Consider the following 24723-nt stretch of genomic DNA (forward strand, 5'->3'; position numbering starts at 1 on the left):
GGGAGCGTGTATGCTGGGATTTCATAAATTTCATGGAGAAAAAAATAACGTAACTAGTAATGTAACTAATTACTAATTACTTTTGAAATAAAGTAATCAGAACAGTAACGTGATTACTTTTAAAAGGAGTAATTAGTAATCAGTAATTTGATTAAATTTTCAGAGTAACTTGCCCAACACTGTTTGTAAACCACCTTAGACAGATGTCACTACATATTTGAATGAAGTTAAATCATTTTCAGAATTTTATAAACTGAATAATATTTCTTGCATTTGGAGGCAAAGTTCATTATTTGTTAAGCTGACACAATTTACCTTAAAGCATCAGACGCACTTTACCCCACAGATACAGTACCATTCAAAAGTTTGGGGTCAGTAAGATTTTTTTTAATGATTTTGAAAGACGTCTGTTATGCTCATATGTTGTGAACTATTATTTAATTTTAAAATAACTTTTTAGGATTTTCAGCAGAAACGTTTCTTATTATCACTGTTGAAAACAGTGCTGCGTAAACAGGAATACAATATTTTTCATGATTCTTTCACCGTGTCTACACCGGATGCGGCAGTTGTCGTGCCGTGTTGCTCCGCAACAGCTAAAGTCTGTCAACACTGGACGTGACAAAGCGACCGTTGCAAATTATTTGAATTTTGAGTTAGTACGTCATAAATAGAACGCGGCAGCAGTTTACTTTCGGGGATTTGTCTTGTCGCGCCGCATCCAGTGTAGACAGCATCACTGATTATAATGGGTTCTATAGACACGGTGTTTGATTAATAGAAAATTCTAAAGAACAGCATTTATTTGAAGTGGAAATCTTTTGTTACATTGTAAATATCTTTACTGTCTCTTTTGATAAATGTAATACATCGTTGCTGGTTTTTGTTTGTTGTTGTTTCATTGTTGATTAAAATAAAAAAATCTTACCCCAAACATTTGAATGGTTTTGAATTCACCAATATGAGATATACTGTACATCAGTGTAGATAATGAAAATGCTCAATATTTATGTGCATCTTTCAGTCACAAGCAGCTGTGCATGATGGGTTCTTTCTAAATATATGGTCACTTGTAAAAAAAAATAAAATAAAATTGTGCAGTGTTCTTGATTAAGGGGGTGACACATCTTACTTCACTCTCTCCTACAACATGAATCAGACTTCACACGACGTCACTTCCTGTAGTACTATAGTTTGCCTGTGTACACATACAAAATCACAAAAAGATATTACACATTTGTCACAATTGTAAACATTCTTCAAGAATGATAGCGCATGATTTTATGGATTATATAGGTAGTCAGTTCCACCTTGTTCACTCTGTCTTTATACTAGTATTAAGCAGTCACTTGTAAAAAAAAAAAAATTGTGCAGTGTTCTTGATTAAAGGGGTGACGCATCTTACTTCACTCTCTCCTACAACATGAATCAGACTTCACACGACGTCACTTCCTGTAGTACTATAGTTTGCCTGTGTACACATACAAAATCACAAAAAGATATTACACATTTGTCACAATTGTAAACATTCTTCAAGAATGATAGCGCATGATTTTATGGATTATATAGGTAGTCAGTTCCACCTTGTTCACTCTGTCTTTATACTAGTATTAAGCATATTTTGGTTTTATCGTGTGACATTAATTTAATGTGCTGAGAGGCCATTGACGATCATCTCTTGTGAGCTAAAGTACTGTAGCACTTTCTCTTTTTTTGTTTGCTTGCTTTTTCTGCTGATTTGACCTTGTTTTTTTTGTTTTTTTTTGGTTACTTGTCATCCCTTTTGTTGACTCCTCATGCTTTTGTTTCTCTCCCATGTCTTTTCACTGCTAGTGGCAATGGTGGAGATGGTATGACATGTGATGCATTGCATTTACTGGCTGCAAACAAATGCACAGATATGCACAGACAATTTCATTCTGTTTCAGAACATGTCAAAGAAAGTCGTCTTTTATCTTTGGTTCACTAATAGTGTTTGGTATATTAAAGGGTGGGTCTGGCAACAATACCAGCCACAGTTTATCACCAAAATCCTTGTAAATTATACATAAAACACTTTTTTTTAACTTAAAAGTAATTTGTAGCAAAATATTGTACTGTATATACACAAAACACTGCATTAATTATACCTCCTTGTACCCCCTATGAAGAAACAAGAATGTGTAGATTAGGGGTTTTCAAACTTTTTGAATGACACCAAGGACCCGTAAATATGATGATCTCCTTCTTAAAATATAAAGCGGCTGTATATTTTCATGTAAAGACTCATTTATACTGTTTGAAATATTTGTATATAAATATTAGTACTATCATACAAGAAATATGTGTGAAAAATATGTGGAAGTTTGAAACCTCCTGATCTAGATGATTGTCTTGAGAAATGTACTGGTTTTTTTTTCTAAAAGTAGAATGCAGAGGACTTCTTATCATTAAACAGTAGTGGCACTGACTGGAAATGTGAAAGTTGATCTCACCCGCAAATCAACTATTACAGTTTATGTCTAGTTCACACTGGAGTGATATGGATGGGACATCTTTTTCATTATGTGAGACCCCTCTTTAATAAAAACCAGCAACAAATTAACATTGTAGTGCATGTTGAGAGTCAAATGCAAGTGTGTAATATGTTCATGGTATATATTATGGCTCGAGTCCGAGTTAAGTCTGAGTAAAAATGCATCCGAGTCTCTAAATATATGGTCACTTGTAAAAAAAAATAAAATTAAAATAAAATTGTGCAGTGTTCTTGATTAAGGGGGTGACACATCTTACTTCACTCTCTCCTACAACATGAATCAGACTTCACACGACGTCACTTCCTGTAGTACTATAGTTTGCCTGTGTACACATACAAAATCACAAAAAGATATTACACATTTGTCACAATTGTAAACATTCTTCAAGAATGATAGCGCATGATTTTATGGATTATATAGGTAGTCAGTTCCACCTTGTTCACTCTGTCTTTATACTAGTATTAAGCATATTTTGGTTTTATCGTGTGACATTAATTTAATGTGCTGAGAGGCCATTGACGATCATCTCTTGTGAGCTAAAGTACTGTAGCACTTTCTCTTTTTTTGTTTGCTTGCTTTTTCTGCTGATTTGACCTTGTTTTTTTTGTTTTTTTTTGGTTACTTGTCATCCCTTTTGTTGACTCCTCATGCTTTTGTTTCTCTCCCATGTCTTTTCACTGCTAGTGGCAATGGTGGAGATGGTATGACATGTGATGCATTGCATTTACTGGCTGCAAACAAATGCACAGATATGCACAGACAATTTCATTCTGTTTCAGAACATGTCAAAGAAAGTCGTCTTTTATCTTTGGTTCACTAATAGTGTTTGGTATATTAAAGGGTGGGTCTGGCAACAATACCAGCCACAGTTTATCACCAAAATCCTTGTAAATTATACATAAAACACTTTTTTTTAACTTAAAAGTAATTTGTAGCAAAATATTGTACTGTATATACACAAAACACTGCATTAATTATACCTCCTTGTACCCCCTATGAAGAAACAAGAATGTGTAGATTAGGGGTTTTCAAACTTTTTGAATGACACCAAGGACCCGTAAATATGATGATCTCCTTCTTAAAATATAAAGCGGCTGTATATTTTCATGTAAAGACTCATTTATACTGTTTGAAATATTTGTATATAAATATTAGTACTATCATACAAGAAATATGTGTGAAAAATATGTGGAAGTTTGAAACCTCCTGATCTAGATGATTGTCTTGAGAAATGTACTGGTTTTTTTTTCTAAAAGTAGAATGCAGAGGACTTCTTATCATTAAACAGTAGTGGCACTGACTGGAAATGTGAAAGTTGATCTCACCCGCAAATCAACTATTACAGTTTATGTCTAGTTCACACTGGAGTGATATGGATGGGACATCTTTTTCATTATGTGAGACCCCTCTTTAATAAAAACCAGCAACAAATTAACATTGTAGTGCATGTTGAGAGTCAAATGCAAGTGTGTAATATGTTCATGCAGCACAAGAAGACAGCTAAACATAAATACATTATTTTTAAAATGTCAAATCCCTTTGTGCTAGACACCTACCCTGTCTCTCTCTCTGCCTGTCTCCTGATAGGTACGACCCTGAATTCCTTGTCTGGAATCAAAATCAAGCCGAGCAAAGAATGACAAAGTAATCCAACATTTATTTACATTTCTACTCCTCATCTACAAAAGCACTGTTCTCCTCTCTACTCAACATCATATGCTAGGGCAGCATGACTGTGTTGAGACAAGCTTTGCTTTACAAAATATGTCAGAAAATGTTTTTAATGGATTTCCTTCCAACATTTCCGCATTCTGTTTACAAGAAGAGCAGTAGCCTTTCATTCATCCACAGAAACGTTCATTTGTGGTCAAGTCCGAAGTCATTTTTGATTGATCAGATTAATGGAGTGATAGAAATTAGTCATAGTTACATGAAGAGCAGATGTTCAGATCTGTGTTGGTTTTTCTAGGAGGAGTGATACTTCATAGGTGACCAGAATTAGCTAATTCCTGCAAAGCATCACATTGTGTTTGCGTGTGTTTGTTTGTGCATGTGTGTCTCTCCTGTTGTGTTGTTATTCGTTGTTTTGTTATCATTTTATGTTAAAGCATGCTTATTATCCTTTTTTATACTTTATTTAACACCATTGTCTTCCTTTCAATGCAAGCAACAGCCATGATTGGGTTGTTGTGTACCACATTTTCCATAATGGAATCATTTTATTGGCAACAAACAATATTTTAATATGGAGGTTAGTTTGGGGTGTCATTTTAAAGTGTATTAAGTGAACTACACTTTTACCATGGTAGCCACGATTTCTGTCAAAATAGTTGCTTTAATTATTGTTACTACAATAAAAAAATCTGTCAAATGTGTCATTAGACAGAATTGGCATAGCATTAACAATTAAATGAATTAAACGAGATAAAACACAATATAAACTTTTATATAAATATATAAAATTTTTCTGAAATATATACATTTTTTTTAAAGAAAATATATACTTTTAGCAAGGATGCATTCAACTAATGAAAAGTGACAGTAAATTCTAAATCTTTTTCAAATGTGTTCTTTTCATTTCTTTTGAGAGAAAAAATCACAAAATCACAAAAATATTGATCAGCACAAATGTTTTCATCATTGATTATATTAAGAATAGTTTCTTGAGCACCAAATTAGCATATTAGTATGACTTCTGAAGGGTCATGAGACACTGAAAACTAGAAAATTCAGCTGTGCCATTGCAGGAATAAATACAATTTTAAAGGGGTGGTTCACTGTTTTTTTTCTAGGCTTGATTGTGTTTATGGGGTGCAGTTTAACATGTGTTAATGCTTTGTTTTTTTAAAAACGCATTATTTTTCACATAATTTACCTTTATTCCACACCGCTCTGTCCCTTCTCTGAGAAACGTGCTGATCATTTCCTTCTTTTATGAAGCCCCTCCCTCAGAAATAGGCGATGGGCTCTGATTGGTTAGCTAGCCCAGTGTGTTGTGATTGGCTAAACCGCCTCTAGTGCGCGTCTAAATTTGTTTGTGCATGTGTGTCTCTCCTGTTGTGTTGTTATTCGTTGTTTTGTTATCATTTTATGTTAAAGCATGCTTATTATCCTTTTTTATACTTTATTTAACACCATTGTCTTCCTTTCAATGCAAGCAACAGCCATGATTGGGTTGTTGTGTACCACATTTTCCATAATGGAATCATTTTATTGGCAACAAACAATATTTTAATATGGAGGTTAGTTTGGGGTGTCATTTTAAAGTGTATTAAGTGAACTACACTTTTACCATGGTAGCCACGATTTCTGTCAAAATAGTTGCTTTAATTATTGTTACTACAATAAAAAAATCTGTCAAATGTGTCATTAGACAGAATTGGCATAGCATTAACAATTAAATGAATTAAACGAGATAAAACACAATATAAACTTTTATATAAATATATAAAATTTTTCTGAAATATATACATTTTTTTTAAAGAAAATATATACTTTTAGCAAGGATGCATTCAACTAATGAAAAGTGACAGTAAATTCTAAATCTTTTTCAAATGTGTTCTTTTCATTTCTTTTGAGAGAAAAAATCACAAAATCACAAAAATATTGATCAGCACAAATGTTTTCATCATTGATTATATTAAGAATAGTTTCTTGAGCACCAAATTAGCATATTAGTATGACTTCTGAAGGGTCATGAGACACTGAAAACTAGAAAATTCAGCTGTGCCATTGCAGGAATAAATACAATTTTAAAGGGGTGGTTCACTGTTTTTTTTCTAGGCTTGATTGTGTTTATGGGGTGCAGTTTAACATGTGTTAATGCTTTGTTTTTTTAAAAACGCATTATTTTTCACATAATTTACCTTTATTCCACACCGCTCTGTCCCTTCTCTGAGAAACGTGCTGATCATTTCCTTCTTTTATGAAGCCCCTCCCTCAGAAATACACGATGGGCTCTGATTGATTAGCTGGCCCAGTGTGTTGTGATTGGAGTGTGTGCAGAGCAGGGGAATGCAAGGAACAGTATTAAGAACCGCTGCTTTAGAACATTGATTTTGAAACTTGTGAATCCATTAGAATCGTTAGAAGACAGAATCGCGATTAATATATGAATAGATTTTTACGTGCACCTCTAGTTTTCTCTTTCAGCTTCACAAATTTGCAGATATTGTTTATGCTCAAACAGCAACATTAGACACTAACTAATGTTAAAAAAGTGAAATAGCAATGAACCACCCCTTTAAAATATATTTTAAAAATATTTTAAAGCATTATTTTAAATTGTAATAATTCACATTGTTACTGTTTTTATTGTATTTTTGTAAGCATAATCAACTTATAAAAAAATTTAATCAACCCAACTTAGTGTAGACAGACAGACAGACAGACAGACAGACAGATAGATAGATAGATAGATAGATAGATAGATAGATAGATTATAGATAGAATGGTTGATAGATAGATAGATAGATAGATAGATAGATACAGTAGATAGATAGAATAGATATAGTAGATAGATAGAATAGATACAGTAGATAGATAGAATAGATAGATAATGTTGTCAGTATCTGTGGTTACCATTGTAAATGATGCACATATGTTTTATAACTAATATAATGTGTAGCATCATTTACCAAAGGTTTACGATCCTCCGCATTCATCAAAATATTACAGACAAGACTTATATCCACCATTATAAGCCATATGCTTGTCAGTGATTCAACAGAACTCTTTTGGTTCCAGAATTATGCTATTAATTTAAGATGTGAGGATTTATTTGCCCATTTTGTGGAAATAAAATTTATGTGATTGTTTGGTTGAAAAATGTCAAGCATTTGCCCATTCTGGCATGTGGAAGCATTAATATAGTCTAATGCTGAGAAGTGCAGTAGTGATTTTCTGATCTGTGCTCTGAGTGGGAGGCTGGAGATGAAGTGGTCACTGAACATGACAGAGACATTTCCTGACCGCTCTCATTGCAGACAGCTCAAGCCACCTCTCAGGACCATTCAAGCATGTGTGTGCTGAATCTACAACACTGCTGAGCACTATTTCCTAAAGAGGGGGTCAACCATGGGTCGCACATTCACACCCTGTTAGAGCTCACCGCTCCTTGCTGCCCAAATCATATTTATGTGACCGTTAGCAGCTCTTTGAGTCCCCTGTTTCTCTTACAGCTGTCAAAACAGTGTATTAGAGGTTCGGTTTACTGTAGGGTGAGAGCTGTCAGAATTAGTCACCTGTAATCTCAAACTGACTGTTATGTTGATCCTGAAGCAATATAACCTAACCTTTGATATATTGATAAAAAATGCTGTTCAGCCCCCTAAGCTTATCCCTAAACTCTGATTGGTTGACAGGTATGTTCTGTATGACCAAATAAGGATGCTAATCAAATAAATGCCAAGTCATGAAACTCTAGATGGCGCAAACACAAACTGATGATATTAACAGCGTTAAAGTACTTGGCACAAGCTGATTGGTCCATGTTGCATACGCAGCCAATGAGCTTACTGCTTTACATTTAAATGGCTTGTTAGCATTTCGCAGCATGCTTTCAGAGTTCCTCTGAAACCCTCCACCTTCCCCAGCTCCACCTGTATAGATCTGCTAGGGGTTATTATATATACTGCTTGTGCAGCAGCAGTATGTCTTAAATACTCACATCACCGTATCAGCATATGTATTGGCAGTAGCAAGTTCCTGTACTTGCAGTGCAGCAGCAACAATAATCTATAACAACAGCAATAACCAAAAGCAACAGCAATTCAGCAGCATAGCAGATCTATTTTGCCAAGACCAAATACATAAACATTGTCATATCCATTACCATGCTAAAATCTTCAGAGAGTTGTCATGATAGAGCTAAGGATGTTAGAATGAAGAATAACTTGGAAAAATTGTGTTAAAGTTGGCATGAAACGGAAATTGCAAATCATCTTTTCTTCTCTATTGTGACATATATCCAAATAAAACATCTTCTTGAATGAGAAAAGAGTCTAGGGCTGGACTTGATTGTGTCAATCAGGAATTGATTGGATCGTTGGGTCATTGTCGTTTGCTAATTGCTGCAATCTCAGGTTGCTGGAAGGGAGGATTATTGTCTATCATTGGAGAGTTTTTTTTCTTTTTTAAAGAAAATAAGTTTTTGATTAGAAGATTTCAAGGGCACGTGCACTTTAAAATCAAAAAAGAATTGTCAATTTCATGGTGACTTTAAAGGTGAAATGTGCATTTTTGTGGCACTAACAACCATAAACGGAGTTGCTAAACAATTACTGTTGTCAAATATGTTTCCCATACAATCCCCCATCTTCCATTGTTCAGACAAGCAGAATCCTAATCCAAACTCCATTGGTCAGTCCAGTATTGCTGTGTTGCGCAAGCCAGGGATGGTAATTGTAAGGATTCAACATTTACTCACCTTCATGTTATTTCAAACCTGTATTACTTACTTTATTCTATGAGCACAAAATATATTTTGAAAAATGCCTCAGTGTTTTTTGTCCATAAAATAAACGTTAAAGGGGTCTAAAGTCGTTTTGGATCCTACTGACTTTTATTGCATGAACAAAAAAAGTTAAAACATTCTTAAAATGTCTCTTTTTATGTCCCACAGAACAAAGAACGTCATACAGGTTTGGAACAGCATGATTGTAAATAAATTATGAGAGAATTTTCATGACTATCTCTTTAAGGTGGAATAGAAAAAAAGGTATTTCAGCATCACCTTTATCTATGAATCCAAAATTCTTGTCTAATCTATTTTGTATGTATGCAGTCTTTGATTGAGCTGTCACATGTTGTTGTTCCAGCAGTCATTTTCCCATTTTCTTTCAGACAAAAGCATGCACCAGAATGGAAGTGCATGAAGTGCATGTTTCATGTGCGTGTAGCTTATTCAGCGCTCTGCTCGTGTTTGAATAGGAAAGCCAGGGAGCAAGCCGAGAGGACAGAGGAGCTCTATACTCATTAGAGTGTTTGTTTTAACAGTCTGCACGCTTCAGCGGCTAAGCCACAAGCTAGAGCTGCAGCGATTACATGGGCTGGTGACTGGTCTTATTTACTCTGTTCAGCATGTGTAAGTTCTCTATTCATCTGCCCGTAATGCCAGAAGCTAGTTGTATTACATACAAACAGGCCTGTAGCGTGGTCGTTTTGTTGATGCTGCGCACACTTAGAACATGTGGCACTTAGCAATGCCACTTCTGTCTATGAGCAAGAAATGAAAGAGAACTGACTAATTGCGTACAGTGTTGTCATTGTCAATGAAATCACTGCTGAAAATACATGATGATCAAAGTTGTTTATTTAATTAATTTTTCTCAATGACTATGGAAATGAGACAAAAAATACTGTTAAATAATTTTAAGTAAAACACAGAGCTGCACAATATCACTATATGTCAATACATATAATATATTGTATCAGCCAAAATGGGATATTTATTAAGGATGCTGTTTCTATGAGTTGTGTACATTTATGCTAAATTGAGTTTAGTTTATTTGTAGAAATGATTTCAAAAAGGAATATTTATTCTTTGTTATTTTTGGTAACACTTTAGAATAGACACTTATTCACTATAAACTACGACTTTTCCCTCAATAAATTCCTAATTTGCTGCTTATTAATAGTTAGTAAGGTAGTTGTTAAGTTTAGGTATTGGGTAGGATTAGGGATGTAGAATAAGGTAATGTAGAATAAGGCATTATTTTATGCCTAATTAGTACTAATAAATGGCTAATATTCTAGTAATATGCATGCTAATAAGCAACTAGGTAAGAGACCCTAAAATAAAGGGTTTTCTTATTTTTTTTAAATTTTTGTTATTCTTTAATACTGTACATTGTAATGTTGTGATGCCTATATTTACTGTATAAATGGTAGGCATACAAATAAAATTTTTTACATATTAGTGTACATTTATAATATTAGTCATTTATCAGTTATCAGTTTTCATAACATGAAAATAATTGTCATCTTATCATATCGGCCAGAATTTCAATATCTATTCATCATGAAAGCGTACTGTTGACAATCATAGTTAGTGAATTGTTACTATCTTGCAGTGTTACATATAAATGAAATATTATAATAGCAACCTTAATAAATATCCAATATTGGCTGATACAATATATAATATTTTTAAATATATGTGCATGATATAACACTACAAGATTGATCGTAACAAATCACTGACACTGTTTTAATGTAGAATTGGTTGAATAAATCTTGACGATTTAGCTGCACTTTACCTGCACACCAATAAACTGACATTTACTTTTTGAGGAGGATCAGTGTGTATCTCACATAAAGACTATATTAGATTTACCTCTGCTGCATCCTGTTCAAAATATCAGTCCATTAGCTCTATTTCTAATAATCATGCTCAGTCAACAATACTTAATGCATAATTTATGATGCTTTTATTTGCCTGTTTTTTTATGCCATGCACCATTCAGTGGTCCACGAGGGGCTTATCCTCTTCTTCCTCAGTCCCTGTGGGTTATTTGGGCTGTTGCGCTGAAACATGAAGCGGGGGTTTGTGGTGTTAATGTTTCTGCTATGAGAATGACAGATAGGCTCACCTGACTGAACCAGAACAAAGCCCAAACAAAGACCTGTCACAAACAGGAGAGTTTGTCTCAATCCAGTGAGTGCTCAAATGTTACATCACCTTCTGCTGAAGGATTTTCAAGCTGCAAACCTTTTATAAATCCATGGACAACAAGACCCAATCGTTTCTTCCTCTAGCTTTGTTCCAAAACCCTAGTGAGCTGCTTCGCTGCATATACAAGCAGCATTGTAGTTGTCGTAGAACCTCATAATTTGGAACACTCTCTTTTGGCAGCAACTCAACAATTAATTTCAAAAGAATTTAGTGCAGCGTTTTAGGGATAACATGATTTTGTAGGCCAAACCAGAAGTTTGCATCATTCTGCTTCCCTCAACAAAAATTGGATGGCCTCAATGGGTTTTGTGTTATTTCAGAAAATAAGTGACCAACAAAAGTGTATGATTCTTACACGTTTTGTTCATCAAGAGACCTTTGCAAATGAATACAACATTTAAAAATTAGACATTAAACCCTAAATACGTTTAGCCGAAATTAAAAAGCTAAAGTGAGGCTATAAACGAACTGCACCACAGTCACTTGACTGCAGCGTCAGCACCACAAGCAACTCTTTCAATCTTTATTTAAAATGTACAAATTAAAAAGTATGTAGATGAGTTTTACTCTTTGGTGTGATGATGTTTAATGTCCCCAACGGGCTCTGTAGTCCCATTTAGCAATTTGTTAGCAGCCACCTTTTTCCAGACAAGTTAAAAGCTAAAAAATATTTTTTTTAAAACATGAGTGAGGTGTATTTTATGTTGTATAATTTTTATGTTTCTGGTGTATTTTCTGTTGTAGAATAAAACATAACAATTTCTTGAGCTTGTGTTAAACACAGACCCTAGTAAAATAAATGCATTTTTCAGTATTGAATGAAATATAAGTTTATTTAATTTCTCATCTTGAAATACTGCCTACGTAGGCAGCACACTAGGTTTTGGAACAGAGCCTCTCTCATATCTGACTGTTAGAATGAAGGTCAATCCCTAGTTTAATTTTGCTGATGAGGGGGTGGATCCTGCAGGTGAAGGTTAAGGGACAAATGGTTTATTAGTAGACCAGCCACCCACCCACAGCATCTCTCCATATTAGACCACGAGGGGTGAAATCACAAATCTGAGCTTGCACATAACGAAAGAGCTCTCTGTTCTCTGTAGCGTGAATGAGTCATTTCCCAGCCAAATCCTTCTCCGGCTTTGGCAAGGGATGACATTTTTTGCAGGCCTGGGCTCTGAGCAGACGTTTGATTATTCATGTTTGGTGATTAATGGTTGGTTCATCCCTGCTTCAGCGGCCTGTCACAGTGACTGGAGCTGTGCTGGGGGGAGTGGCCTCACCCGAGCATTAATTGTGGTAATGGGGAGGTTAAGGATTTGGCTGCCAGTGACAGACCTGACAGAGAGGAGGGAGTGTCACCAGGCTGCAGCAGCTTGCACTCTGCATATGTGTGTGTCTCTGTAGGACTGGCCTGCTGGGAATGATTCAGCACTAAGGTTTAATGATGCGAACGAGGACGAGTATGGTGCCATTAGTATTCTGACTTTAATCATAAATGATATAGTCGGTTTCTAGAGCAGCAGATATCTAATAAATCTCAGTGCCCTGCTATGCACATTTAAATCATTACTACACATTTACTCCTCATTATGTATGTATGCATTGGTTCATGCTGTGATGCTGCGTTATGTATGGATGTAGAGCACAACTGTGACTGTTCACTTCTTTGGCGGCCTTGGTACCTGAAGTATTTTCCGCGTTCCTTTTCTACATTCATAAAGAATCTTCAATGACACAACCAACTCACTCGAAGATGGAAACTGGGAAAAAGACAGGTACAAGACTGTGTATCCACCTTATTTTTAAATGCAGAAGTAAGCTATTTTCTGAGAGCGTGCAAGACTTTCAATAGGTAAATAACTAGAAGATTCACAAAGTGCAGTGAATGATTAAGCTATTTGCGCTACAAACCAGTATGTTTATGTTTGTGCTAATAATTGAAACATTATGATAGCAAATACCAATTTGCAACATCAAGTAGCAGAACAGACTGATTTTTACCATTAAAATAACTGGAAGCAACTGACATTCAAGTCCAAAATGGCACGCTTAAAAAATTGTGAATAATGCAATCGAATCAAGAATGACTTTTCGTTTGAGGCTGTCCTCATGAATGAATCATTGAATTATTCTCTTAAAGGGGTCATATGATGCGATTTCAATTTTTCCTTTCTCTTTGGAGTGTTACAAGCTCTTGGTGCATAAAGAAGATCTGTAAAGTTGCAAAGACTAAAGTCTCAAATCCAAGGAGATATTCTTTATAAAAGTTAAGAGTCAACCACGCCTACCTAAAACGGCTCGTTCTAACACGGCCCACTTCAAAACAGTGATTCATTCTAAAAGCAAACTATGTGTTGCTCAGAGACTCATCAGGTAATTCTGCAGTGGCTTCACTTGGAGCTATTTTGATTGACGGAGCAAAACTATTAATAACAACGTGTCTCTAATATGTAAGCTACACAGCATTAACTTACTGTATTGTTTATTGAGCTGTTGTGTCACATTCACAAGATAGTTGGTTCCTTATGGTTGAATTATGTTAATGATTGAAATATGTTATTGTCGAAGCAGCTAAGTTTTTGCTTTGCTAAACACAAACGTCTCTTCTTGATGAACTCAGAAGCTGGTAAAGCATTGGGGCAATGCCTTATGCTTAACTGCCGTCTATAATTACATGAGGTAAACATTGAGTGAATAATTTCATTTTGGTGCACTAGTTAATTAACGGAGTCATTTTAGATCTTCTGTCAAAAATGTATTTGCACCAATTAACCTAGAGTTTGCTTATGTGACAGCGCCACATTGATTACCATATAAAGTCCATCCATTTTATAGCCATTTTTGTGTTACACTCTAATTACTGATTAACGCAAACATTACCAAGTAGCCCACTCGTTTTGTGGGCTGCTGGGCATTTCCTACCATCTGTAAGGGATTTGGTTCCCTATTTTGTGAAGAAAGCCCTCAGCGTAGCAGCTTAGTAAGATGTGTTTTAAACAAGCGTTCATTTCTCAAGGTTAAACAATGATAAAAAGCAACAAAGATACAGGAGGTGAAAAACTAAGTACCCATCTTTCAGGATTATCTCCATTTTGTCCTTTTCCCAATGGATCCCATTCTTCTTTTCATGACCGCAATTGCCCTCTCAGGTTTACTGGTTATGCTAGAGAGAAATAGGACATGCTACAATAGATGTTTCCCATGGTGCCTCTTACCCAGAGATGTTTGTCCATCATGTTGTTTTTTTGCCAGCATCGCATTTTCTCTCTGCCTCCACATGTCTTATTTTTCCTTTCTTGTTTTCCCTTCTTCCTTGTGCTCTCTGTCTATCATTACCACCCCATTTCTTTCATATTAGGTCTTGTTATTTGAATCGATTCCTCCTGTTTGACAGCCTCTGACATGGTGGTAGCGTAGAGACAGTGTTCGGTAGTCTGAAAAAAATAGGGAGAAAAAGACATGAATGTCAAACACAATGTTCTCCTCTCTTGCCTACGTGTGGTAATGTGTGTTTTCACAGCAGACTTCAGGATAATATGTTGAATTTGCTTTTGCTGCTTCTTAAATCACTGTGTTGGTACTGATATTCTAATGATAGAGTCACAGGACCCAGGGGTTTAGGAAATGCAGATCTTCTCCTGTGGGTTTCCAGGCACCTTAGGACTGCTCCAGGCAAAAGCACAGCTGTCACTGATACCCGTGATAAAGCTGACATTTCTGGGAGGATGTTATTGTCTGTATACATTAGCTGAGATCTAACGTACTTCTGCAGAAAGCATCAAAATCAGAATTTAAAAATGATCGCTGACGTGTGATGGCTGTGAAACCTTTGTTTCTTATGTGTTTTTTTTTTTTTTTTCTCCTTACCAGCACTGTCATGCTTCATTTTTTTGAGGTTAATTTGTTTTCATTGTTTAGTGGCATTCATTTCTGTGTTACTGTAATTAGTATTACTTCACTATTTTCAAAGGAGAAAAGTAGTGCATTTACCAGTGGGAGATCACAGATGTTGGCAGAAAGTTAGAGAATGTTGCATTCAGTTTAATTAACTGAGAAGAAAAACATTCAGAGCTTCAGAGAGGAGAATGATTTAAAAAATGTTTACACACCATCTAAAATAAATATGCTGTTATTATAGACACCTTCACAAACATGCTTTTTTTAATGTTATAGTATTTATGTCAAAGCTTCTCCATATTCACTTTTGTGTGTATATGTGCATCTTCAGGGAATTTGGCTGGAGGGATCCTGAACTGCCGGAGGTCATCCAAATGCTGCAGCACCAGTTTCCATCGGTACAGTCCAACGCTGCCGCCTACCTCCAGCACTTGTGCTTTGGAGACAACAAGACCAAGTCAGAGGTAACACCTGCATACCAACATCAGATACATTATGCATCTTCTACATAGACTATGCTCTCATAAATCCTTGCAGTGGGTATAATGATTTCAGGTTTATTTGAATTTCCATGCTGATTCAAGCTAGTTAATGCTGGTATGGTGTCATGATTCTAGCTCAGTGGTTTTTAACTGGTGACCCAAAGCTGCTAAACGAAAAAAATAAATAAAGTGCAGCTAACCATATAATCAAAATATATAGGCTTATGAACTTTTAACAAAATGGAGAAACTAGTCAGATGCCAACATGAACAACATGGAAATGAGCATAAGAGACTTGCTGATCTTGCTGATTTTTTTTATGTTTTTAAAAGAATCTCTTATGCTCACCAAGGCTGCATTTATTTGATCCAAAATACAGAAAAAAACAGTAATACTGTGAGATATTATTACAAATTGTAAAATAACTTTTTTTAGTTGATCATATTTCAAAATGTAATTTATTCCTGATAAATATCAGATACGGAGGCAGGGTGGGATCCAGCTGCTGGTGGACTTGCTGGATCACCGTATGACAGATGTGCACAGGAGTGCCTGTGGCGCACTCAGGAACCTGGTTTACGGCAAGGCCAACGACGACAACAAGATCGCCCTGAAGAACTGCGGTGGGATCCCTGCAATTGTTCGGCTCCTGCGCAAGACGACAGACGTGGAGATCAGAGAACTGCTTACAGGTGCTCAGGACACATTAAGCACATTTATTTCTCATTCATTTTCCTTCCTTCTCCTTTCTTCTCCCTGCATGACGGGATACTGGTGAGAAGTAATTTGTTTGTCCACATTGAAAGAGAAAATGCTGCAGAACTTACTCTGCCTTCAAATGCACCTGGTAAACTTATACCTCTGAGTCTGACATGCGTTATTATGATACGCAATGCATTTAAGTCAGAAACATAAAAAAAATTAAATAAATAAAATAAAATAATTATATTGTGAACAATAAACTAAAATAACGACATCAAAATTCAAAATTATGAAAATTATTGATTTATGTCTATTATTTAACTAAATGTTTTTGTTACAATGAAAGTTGTTAAAGATTAACTTTACACCATTTGCGATAGACTTGCTTTCTGCTCACATATCTCTATATATAGATTTTAAGTCTATTCTATTTTATTCTATTCTATACTATTGTCTATATTGTAGATCAGTGTTTCCGCCATTCTTCAAATTGTCACTCTCCCAACGCCACAACTTTGTGCATCGTCTAGAATTTAAAGTTTCCCACTTGTAAATATGACTTCGCTTTGTCGTTCATGTGCTCATACCTAGTAATTACAATATTTCTGACTCCACTTGAAGGGCATAATATTTCACTTATAGTATGTAGTTATATGGAAAGGGATGTTGGACCAGTGAGATTTTACAGTAGAAATGAACAAAACAAAATGTGAACAAAACGTGTCGTGGCTGATTAGGATGCGGAGCCTGTCCCCCATCTTTAAATGTGCTGTATCTTTATTTCCTCTCTCACCACCATTTGTTGCAAGTTCAGCATACAAATACATTGTATGTGACCTTTCTGTCACTATCTCTGGCTTCTGTATAATTGGGCACAATTTGTTAATCAGCTCTCCTAGAATCATCCGCTTGTTACTGTAGACCCCACTACCCATTAAATGATTTGTTAATGATCTCCTAATTGGTTAGGGCTATAATAATTACCAGTACCAGTGCTTGGCGTAGCCTCTTTAGGGACTTGTGTATAATGAGTCTTGACGCGTTGACAAAAGACAAAGTCTCTTCTAAATCCCCTATAGAAATATTTCTGGTACAAAGACGGTTCCTGAGAGATGTCAGAAAAAATTGGGCGGCAGTTTGCTTTTTGAGGTATTTCATAAATGTCAGATGCTGAATTGTTGGGAGACGCTTCAATAGGATGCTGCGGCTCCCTTGTGTTTCAGCCTGGTGAGCAATCTAAATGTCCATCAATTGAAAAATCACCATCCTCCTGAATCCAGAGCTCGGAGAAACATCTAAAATGTTTCAAATTGAATATAGGCAGAGCAAATCTGAGTGGCACTTGCTTATTACAGCTCCATGTCTTTGTGCTTGTATTCACTTTAGCTGAAACATTTGGAAAGTGGCGAGAAACCATTTATGCTTTTTCAAAGATAAATAACATGTAAATTATAGAGTGGTTCAAAATAGAAGACAAAGAGTCCTCTCGTCAGTCCATAACCAACCCCCCTCACGCAACATCTCCGCAGACCCCAGTCACCTGCCGATTGCTGAAGCCAGACATGGGCCTGTCGTGCCGGCTGGGGCCTGAATTTGAGCTCAGAACTCTTCGTTCTGCAGGTGGTTGCATAAAAACAGGAAGTCTTTGATGTTTAACAAGCAAGATTGGATAGGATAAGATAAGATTAAATTGGCTGGAGCAGAGCTGTACACCCTGCTAGCAGCACAGAGGAAGGACCTACAAATGCGCTCCCTTGTATACTGCAGCGAGTCTATTTCATGCTTTTGAAATGCAATGTAATGAAAAATGTAAGCGATATATGTGTTGCTTGGCTATGCATAGCCAATTCTGAATGGCTGTCAATGGTGAAATGTGCTTTTTAGAACCAGATGGTGTAGTTACAGCATCTACCAGCAGGGGCTAACATGACAATGTTAACCAGCCAAACCTTGAGCCCTTGGATTTAGCACATCATCTCATTAGTACAGTCCTCCATGACCTAAATGGCAGTGAGACACCCAAAAAATAGCCCCCAAAAGCTGAATTGAGAAACATTAGTAAGGAAGATGTTTCTTGCCATTACTGACTCGTAAAAAGGCGATTATAGTGTCCCACATGAACATTGTGGTTGATGCGACAGACTAACTCGAATCAGTGGAGGGTACCAAACAAAGGACAGGCAAGCATCCATAGGCTGTTTTCCAGTTCGTATACTTCTACAATGTAGAAGTATGTAATTCGCTGCTAATGCAAAAGTATATACTTTTGAATATGTAACAACAACATTAGATGTATTTGGACTATTCAGACGCACTATGTCATAAAATTACTTTTTAATACCATTGAGTACCATTTAACACTGTTTGAGCGTGCTTGTGTGTATTACCATCTAGCTAAATTTATTACCGTAAAATGCATTGATATTTAACCTTTAGAGTAGTACTGTGGTAGCTTCAAACTTGTTTTCTTGGTATTTTTCTGTAACTGAAAAAACCTGTCACAAACTCCTCCTCTTTTGGGCCACAAAAGTATGGATGCACACTTCCATTTGGCATACTATTTTTAGGATTTTGGTTTCACTAATTTTGTGTACTATTTTGGGTGGATAGTATCGGTATGAAGACACAATCATTGTGTTGCCACATGCTAATATCTAGCAGTTATTCTCTAGTGTTCATACTAAGCTGTTTGTGTTGCAACACAGTAGTGAACATTTTGGAACAAACACACTCTACTGTTCAAAAGTTTGGAGTCAGTTTTTGATGTTTTTGAAAGTCTCTTGTTTGATCAAAAATACAGTAAAAATTGTAAGATTGTGAAATAATATTACAAATTAAAATAACTGTTTTCATTTTAAAATAACTATTTTAATATATTTTTTAAACTGTAATTTATTCCTGTGATGGCAAAGCTAAATTTTCAGCAGCAATTACTCCAGTCTTCAGTGTCACATGATCCTTCAGAAATCATTCTAATAAGTTGATTTGGTGCTCAAGAAAACTTTCTTATTATAATCAATATTGAAAACAGTTGTGCTGCTTAATATTTTTGTGGAAGCCATGCGGTATAGTTTTTTTCCTCTTTTAATGAAAGTTCAAAAGAGCAGCAAGTATTTACAATGTTACATATTTATAATTATGTAACATTATAAAAGTTTTTTTAGTTTTTTGATAAATTTAATACATCATTGATGAATAAAAAAATAATTTCTTAAAACAAATGACATACTATTGTAATCATACTACTGTATAATGTGGGATGCACCATACTGTTTAGGACTGGAAGTCTGTGATATTTAACAAATAAGATAAGATGCAATTAGATGGGACAGAGTTTTATACCCTGCTAGCAGCCGGGAGGAGGAACATGCAAAAATGCTCCCTTGTTCACTGAATCAGAGCTGTAGGGGTCTCATGAAAGAGATGAAATATTTATAACGTACTATTTTTAATAGTATGCAAAATGAGCCACAGTTCAGCTGCATGTTACTTTCTAGCAGTTCACAGTTCATTCTTGATTGTGATGTGGCTTGGATCACACCCTCTAATGTTCATACTAAGAGCTGATGAGGACACACTAGTGAAACTTTAGAAAGTATTTCCTTTGAGGGCTCTTGACCAAGACCTCATGCAATATTCAAAGGTATGTTTGTAGCCTGCTGCAAATCAGTGTTTTTAATTATATATTTTTGTGCACAACAAAAACTCAAGGTGAAGAAGGGAAATTGTAGTTTGTATAAATATAGTGTGTGTATTCTTCACTGGCTCAGACATGTTTTGGTTCATAGCTGATGTTCTTGTGTACAGGTGTGCTGTGGAACTTGTCCTCGTGTGATGCTCTGAAGATGCCCATAATTCAGGATGCTCTGGCAGTGCTGACCAACACAGTCATTATTCCTCACTCGGGCTGGGACACCTCGCCCCACCAGGACGACCACAAGCTGCACCTGCATTCCTCACAGGTGCTCCGCAATGCTACCGGGTGCCTCAGGTACAGTTCCTAATTAATGTCAATCCAAGTTTTTATTCAACATCTGTTGTTTTTCATTGTTCATTCATATTTATGTACAGACAAAGCATCACTTTGAAGGACCTGTAGTTTCTGTTGTTGCTCTTAAGAGGCTTAATCTTCACCTTGAAGCAATTCATTGTTTTATTAGGTGATTATTCAAGTAAGAATTATGCAAATATTATGTTAATGCCTCAGAGTTTTTCAAAGCGACATGATATGATGAATTTGTGTGCCTTCCGAAATGTCAGCGTATATTGGGGTCTCAATGGGCAAAAGTACGCCGCTGGATAATGGCTCTCTGCTTCTGTGTCAACCAAACACATTTGTGAATTAGCTTTGAGACTTTTCCAGGAGCCCTTCACTGATAACTTAAGTTAATTGATTTGAATAAATAGATTCAGTTGCATTTGATGAATTTGGCTGGTCTCAGACTCTGTGCATTTTGTGATGGAGTTCGTTCTGCCACTTTAGTAGGATTATATTCTGCCCAGTATTGGTCGGATTCAACAGTAGGATTCTGTTGCTCTGGAATAGCATTAGGCACTGTGATTGTGGACCTGGTGGTATGCCAAAACCTTCCCATTGCCCAAATCTCCTTTGGACCCCGAAGCTATTATGTTGCCTATTCGTTAAGCTATTCCAAGGCAAAGGATGCATTAAACTAATGTCTTTACTGAAAAGTAACAGTAAATACATTTATATTGTTACAGAAGATTTCCATTTCAAATAATTGTTGTTCTTTTGAACTTAATATCCATTAAAGAATCCTAAAAAAAAAAAAAATTTTCTACAAAAATATTAAGCAGCGCAACTGTTTTTAACATTGATAATAATTAGAAATGTTTCTTGAGCATCAAATCAGCATATTAGAATGATTTCTGAAGGATCATGTGACACTGAAGAGTAATGGCTGTTGAAAAAAATCTGCTTTCCTATCCAATAAATAAACTACATTTTAAAATATATTCAAATAGAAAATAGTTATTTTAAATTGTTATATTAACATTTCAGAAAAGTACTGTTTTTACTGCGATTTTTGATCAAATAAAAGCAGCCCTAATAAGCAAAAATGTCAAAAGTTTGGGGTCGACAAGATTTTTTAATGTTTGTAATAAAGGGTTATTACAAACATTACAAAATCTTGTCGACCCCAAACTTTTGAGCAGTAGTGTATATAAAATATTATCACAATAATTTTTATATAATAATTGTATAGTATATTATTCCTCACTCGGGCTGGGACACCTCGCCCCACCAGGACGACCACAAGCTGCACCTGCATTCCTCACAGGTGCTCCGCAATGCTACCGGGTGCCTCAGGTACAGCTCCTAATTAATGTCAATCCAAGTTTTTATTCAACATCTGTTGTTTTTCATTGTTCATTCATATTTATGTACAGACAAAGCATCACTTTGAAGGACCTGTAGTTTCTGTTGTTGCTCTTAAGAGGCTTAATCTTCACCTTGAAGCAATTCATTGTTTTATTAGGTGATTATTCAAGTAAGAATTATGCAAATATTATGTTAATGCCTCAGAGTTTTTCAAAGCGACATGATATGATGAATTTGTGTGCCTTCCGAAATGTCAGCGTATATTGGGGTCTCAATGGGCAAAAGTACGCCGCTGGATAATGGCTCTCTGCTTCTGTGTCAACCAAACACATTTGTGAATTAGCTTTGAGACTTTTCCAGGAGCCCTTCACTGATAACTTAAGTTAATTGATTTGAATAAATAGATTCAGTTGCATTTGATGAATTTGGCTGGTCTCAGACTCTGTGCATTTTGTGATGGAGTTCGTTCTGCCACTTTAGTAGGATTATATTCTGCCCAGTATTGGTCGGATTCAACAGTAGGATTCTGTTGCTCTGGAATAGCATTAGGCACTGTGATTGTGGACCTGGTGGTATGCCAAAACCTTCCCATTGCCCAAATCTCCTTTGGACCCCGAAGCTATTATGTTGCCTATTCGTTAAGCTGTTCTATTCATTATCACACACATATATATATATATATATATATATATATATGTATGTATCATGTGACACTGAAGAGTAATGGCTGTTGAAAAAAATCTGCTTTCCTATCCAATAAATAAACTACATTTTAAAATATATTCAAATAGAAAATAGTTATTTTAAATTGTTATATTAACATTTCAGAAAAGTACTGTTTTTACTGCGATTTTTGATCAAATAAAAGCAGCCCTAATAAGCAAAAATGTCAAAAGTTTGGGGTCGACAAGATTTTTTAATGTTTGTAATAAAGGGTTATTACAAACATTACAAAATCTTGTCGACCCCAAACTTTTGAGCAGTAGTGTATATAAAATATTATCACAATAATTTTTATATAATAATTGTATAGTATTTTGATATATTTCAATATAATTTGTCCTAAAAATTGTCTTAACCATAAAAATATGTCAAATAATGACTTTTATGTATTGCATATCTAAACATTTCCAACTGAAAGCTAAGCGTATGGCTCGATAACTTGTTAATGCTAAACGGTTAACTTCCACATATTTTACACAACAAAAAAGCCTTTTAATTAACTAGAACAAAATATGGCCGTGATGAGACAGACTTTTTGATGAGGCATTAAAAACAGCTACTCTTTAGAGTCCAAAGATTTGAATGGGGTTGAATTTGGCACAACACAGGCATGAGAAAACCTTTGGCGTAGTGTCAAATGTTTATGTATCTGGGTAGTCCACTATGTGCAGTCTAAAAAGACTGTCTAATGCTGTATGTTGTGGCTTTGTCATTTTTATCTATGATGAATGTTGATGCATCATGCATAAGTGACGATCGCATGAACATGCTTTTCCATTGTAATGCTGTTGATACTGTGTCATCTTAATATCATATTTTCCATTTTCTAGTTTTTGCTGACTAGATGGATTGGTGAATTTTGGAGCTATTAGGAGCTCTCTGGAATCGTCAAAAAATTAGCAGATACTTTCAGAGCCCAGAAACTTTTTACTTTAAAACTCATTTTGATATTAACAGCACTTTACATTTATAGCACATGCTATATGCACATATTATCCTCTCTTCCCTGCACATCAGCGTTTAGGTTTGAAGCAGCAGGATTGTAGAAAGTGCTGAGTCACTCTTGGATGGCTGGACTAAGCTCCCTACGCCCAGCGTGATAATTAATCCTCTTCATGGATGGCTGAGGAACTAGAAGTCTGATTGAATATTTAATGGCTGGATACAGTTGCCACACCACCTGCAGCTGCCCGAGACACACAGATCTCTTAGAAGCTTCTTGGAGAGCGAGGGAGAGAGAGACGACAGGATGTGGTCTTTGATTTCTCACAGGCACATTCGAATAAGGCCCTGCTCGCATCAGACTTCCCGATTCAGGTCTCCCGAGGCTCCAGCTCTTGGGATTCCAAGCTTGTTGCTTTGGGGCATGTTGCTGGTGATTCATAAAGCTGATATTTGGATTTTCTACATTAAAAACGTTCTCCTACTGCAGAGTTGACTTCTTGAAGAGTATAAAAACACTACTATCCAAACATTGCTCTGTTTGAAAAGAACTTGGGGGAAAAAGTGAGTTACTACTCATTTCCATGAAAAGCTTATTGATGTTGAAGACATGCCCTTTGGTTAGTTGAGTATTGATTTAGAAGCTCAGAACTGGCAAAACGTAATCAATGGAGTCAATAATACAACATGTGTGTGAATATGTGTGTGAATTCGTTCTCTACAGGAATGTGAGCTCAGCCGGAGAAGAGGCCCGCCGCAGGATGAGAGAGTGTGAGGGGCTGACTGATGCGCTGCTCTATGTCATCCAGACAGCTCTGGGCACCAGTGAGATCGACAGCAAGGTTTGACCTTTCCCTCCTCTGCTCTTATTCCGAAGTGTTTGCATTCAGCGGAGCACCACCGAGAATTCTGGCAGGTTTAGTTGTGCAGTTTTTGCTCCCCAACCATTTTCAATACAGCACTAGTGCACTTCTCCACTGCTAAATGTTAGATGAGATTGAAGACACAATACACAAATCTCCTCAGCTGAAAAAGCCAGTTCTGCTGAAAAAAAACATGTCTAGACCAGCTTAGTCTCAGACGGCACGCCCACGGACCACCCACAGTCCGTTCGCTCACAGTCTGATGAATATTGCGCATTACACTAAAAATCACTCTCGATCTGGTGTGCATTTACCAAAAGCATTGTTAGCCAACTATGGTTGAAAGTTACCAGCGTAGTTCAGCGATTCATTGTTTCCCAAAACCACAGTTCCAATGAATATTTGCACAAAACATCTCATAGTTGTGTGGTCAGAACTACAGCTCTTGACCTGCAGTTAGAAGCAGAGTTTCATGTTAGTATGACATGGACTTAAGCGGATCATGTTCTTGAACAATACAAGCAAGCCAACAGGCAGTTCACTCTATAAATGTAATTTAATTTATATATATATATAT

The 24723-nt window shown here is 36.0% G+C and overlaps 1 protein-coding gene across 1 annotated transcript in view; it reads left to right on the forward strand.

Annotated features, from left to right (window-relative positions):
- LOC107732586 (catenin delta-2-like) overlaps positions 1 to 24723 on the forward strand; it is an 88101-nt gene that overhangs the window by 52089 nt on the left and 11289 nt on the right. Inside the window, exons 10-14 of the mRNA XM_016543950.1 lie at positions 4104 to 4160; positions 15422 to 15554; positions 16051 to 16264; positions 20082 to 20265; positions 24008 to 24125. Of these exons, the coding sequence (XP_016399436.1) occupies positions 4104 to 4160; positions 15422 to 15554; positions 16051 to 16264; positions 20082 to 20265; positions 24008 to 24125 (706 nt within the window). The remainder of the gene's footprint in view (positions 1 to 4103; positions 4161 to 15421; positions 15555 to 16050; positions 16265 to 20081; positions 20266 to 24007; positions 24126 to 24723) is intronic.

Source organism: Sinocyclocheilus rhinocerous, unplaced genomic scaffold (assembly GCF_001515625.1).
Source record: "Sinocyclocheilus rhinocerous isolate Xijiao unplaced genomic scaffold, SAMN03320098_v1.1 scaffold1420, whole genome shotgun sequence".
NCBI lineage: Eukaryota > Metazoa > Chordata > Actinopteri > Cypriniformes > Cyprinidae > Sinocyclocheilus > Sinocyclocheilus rhinocerous.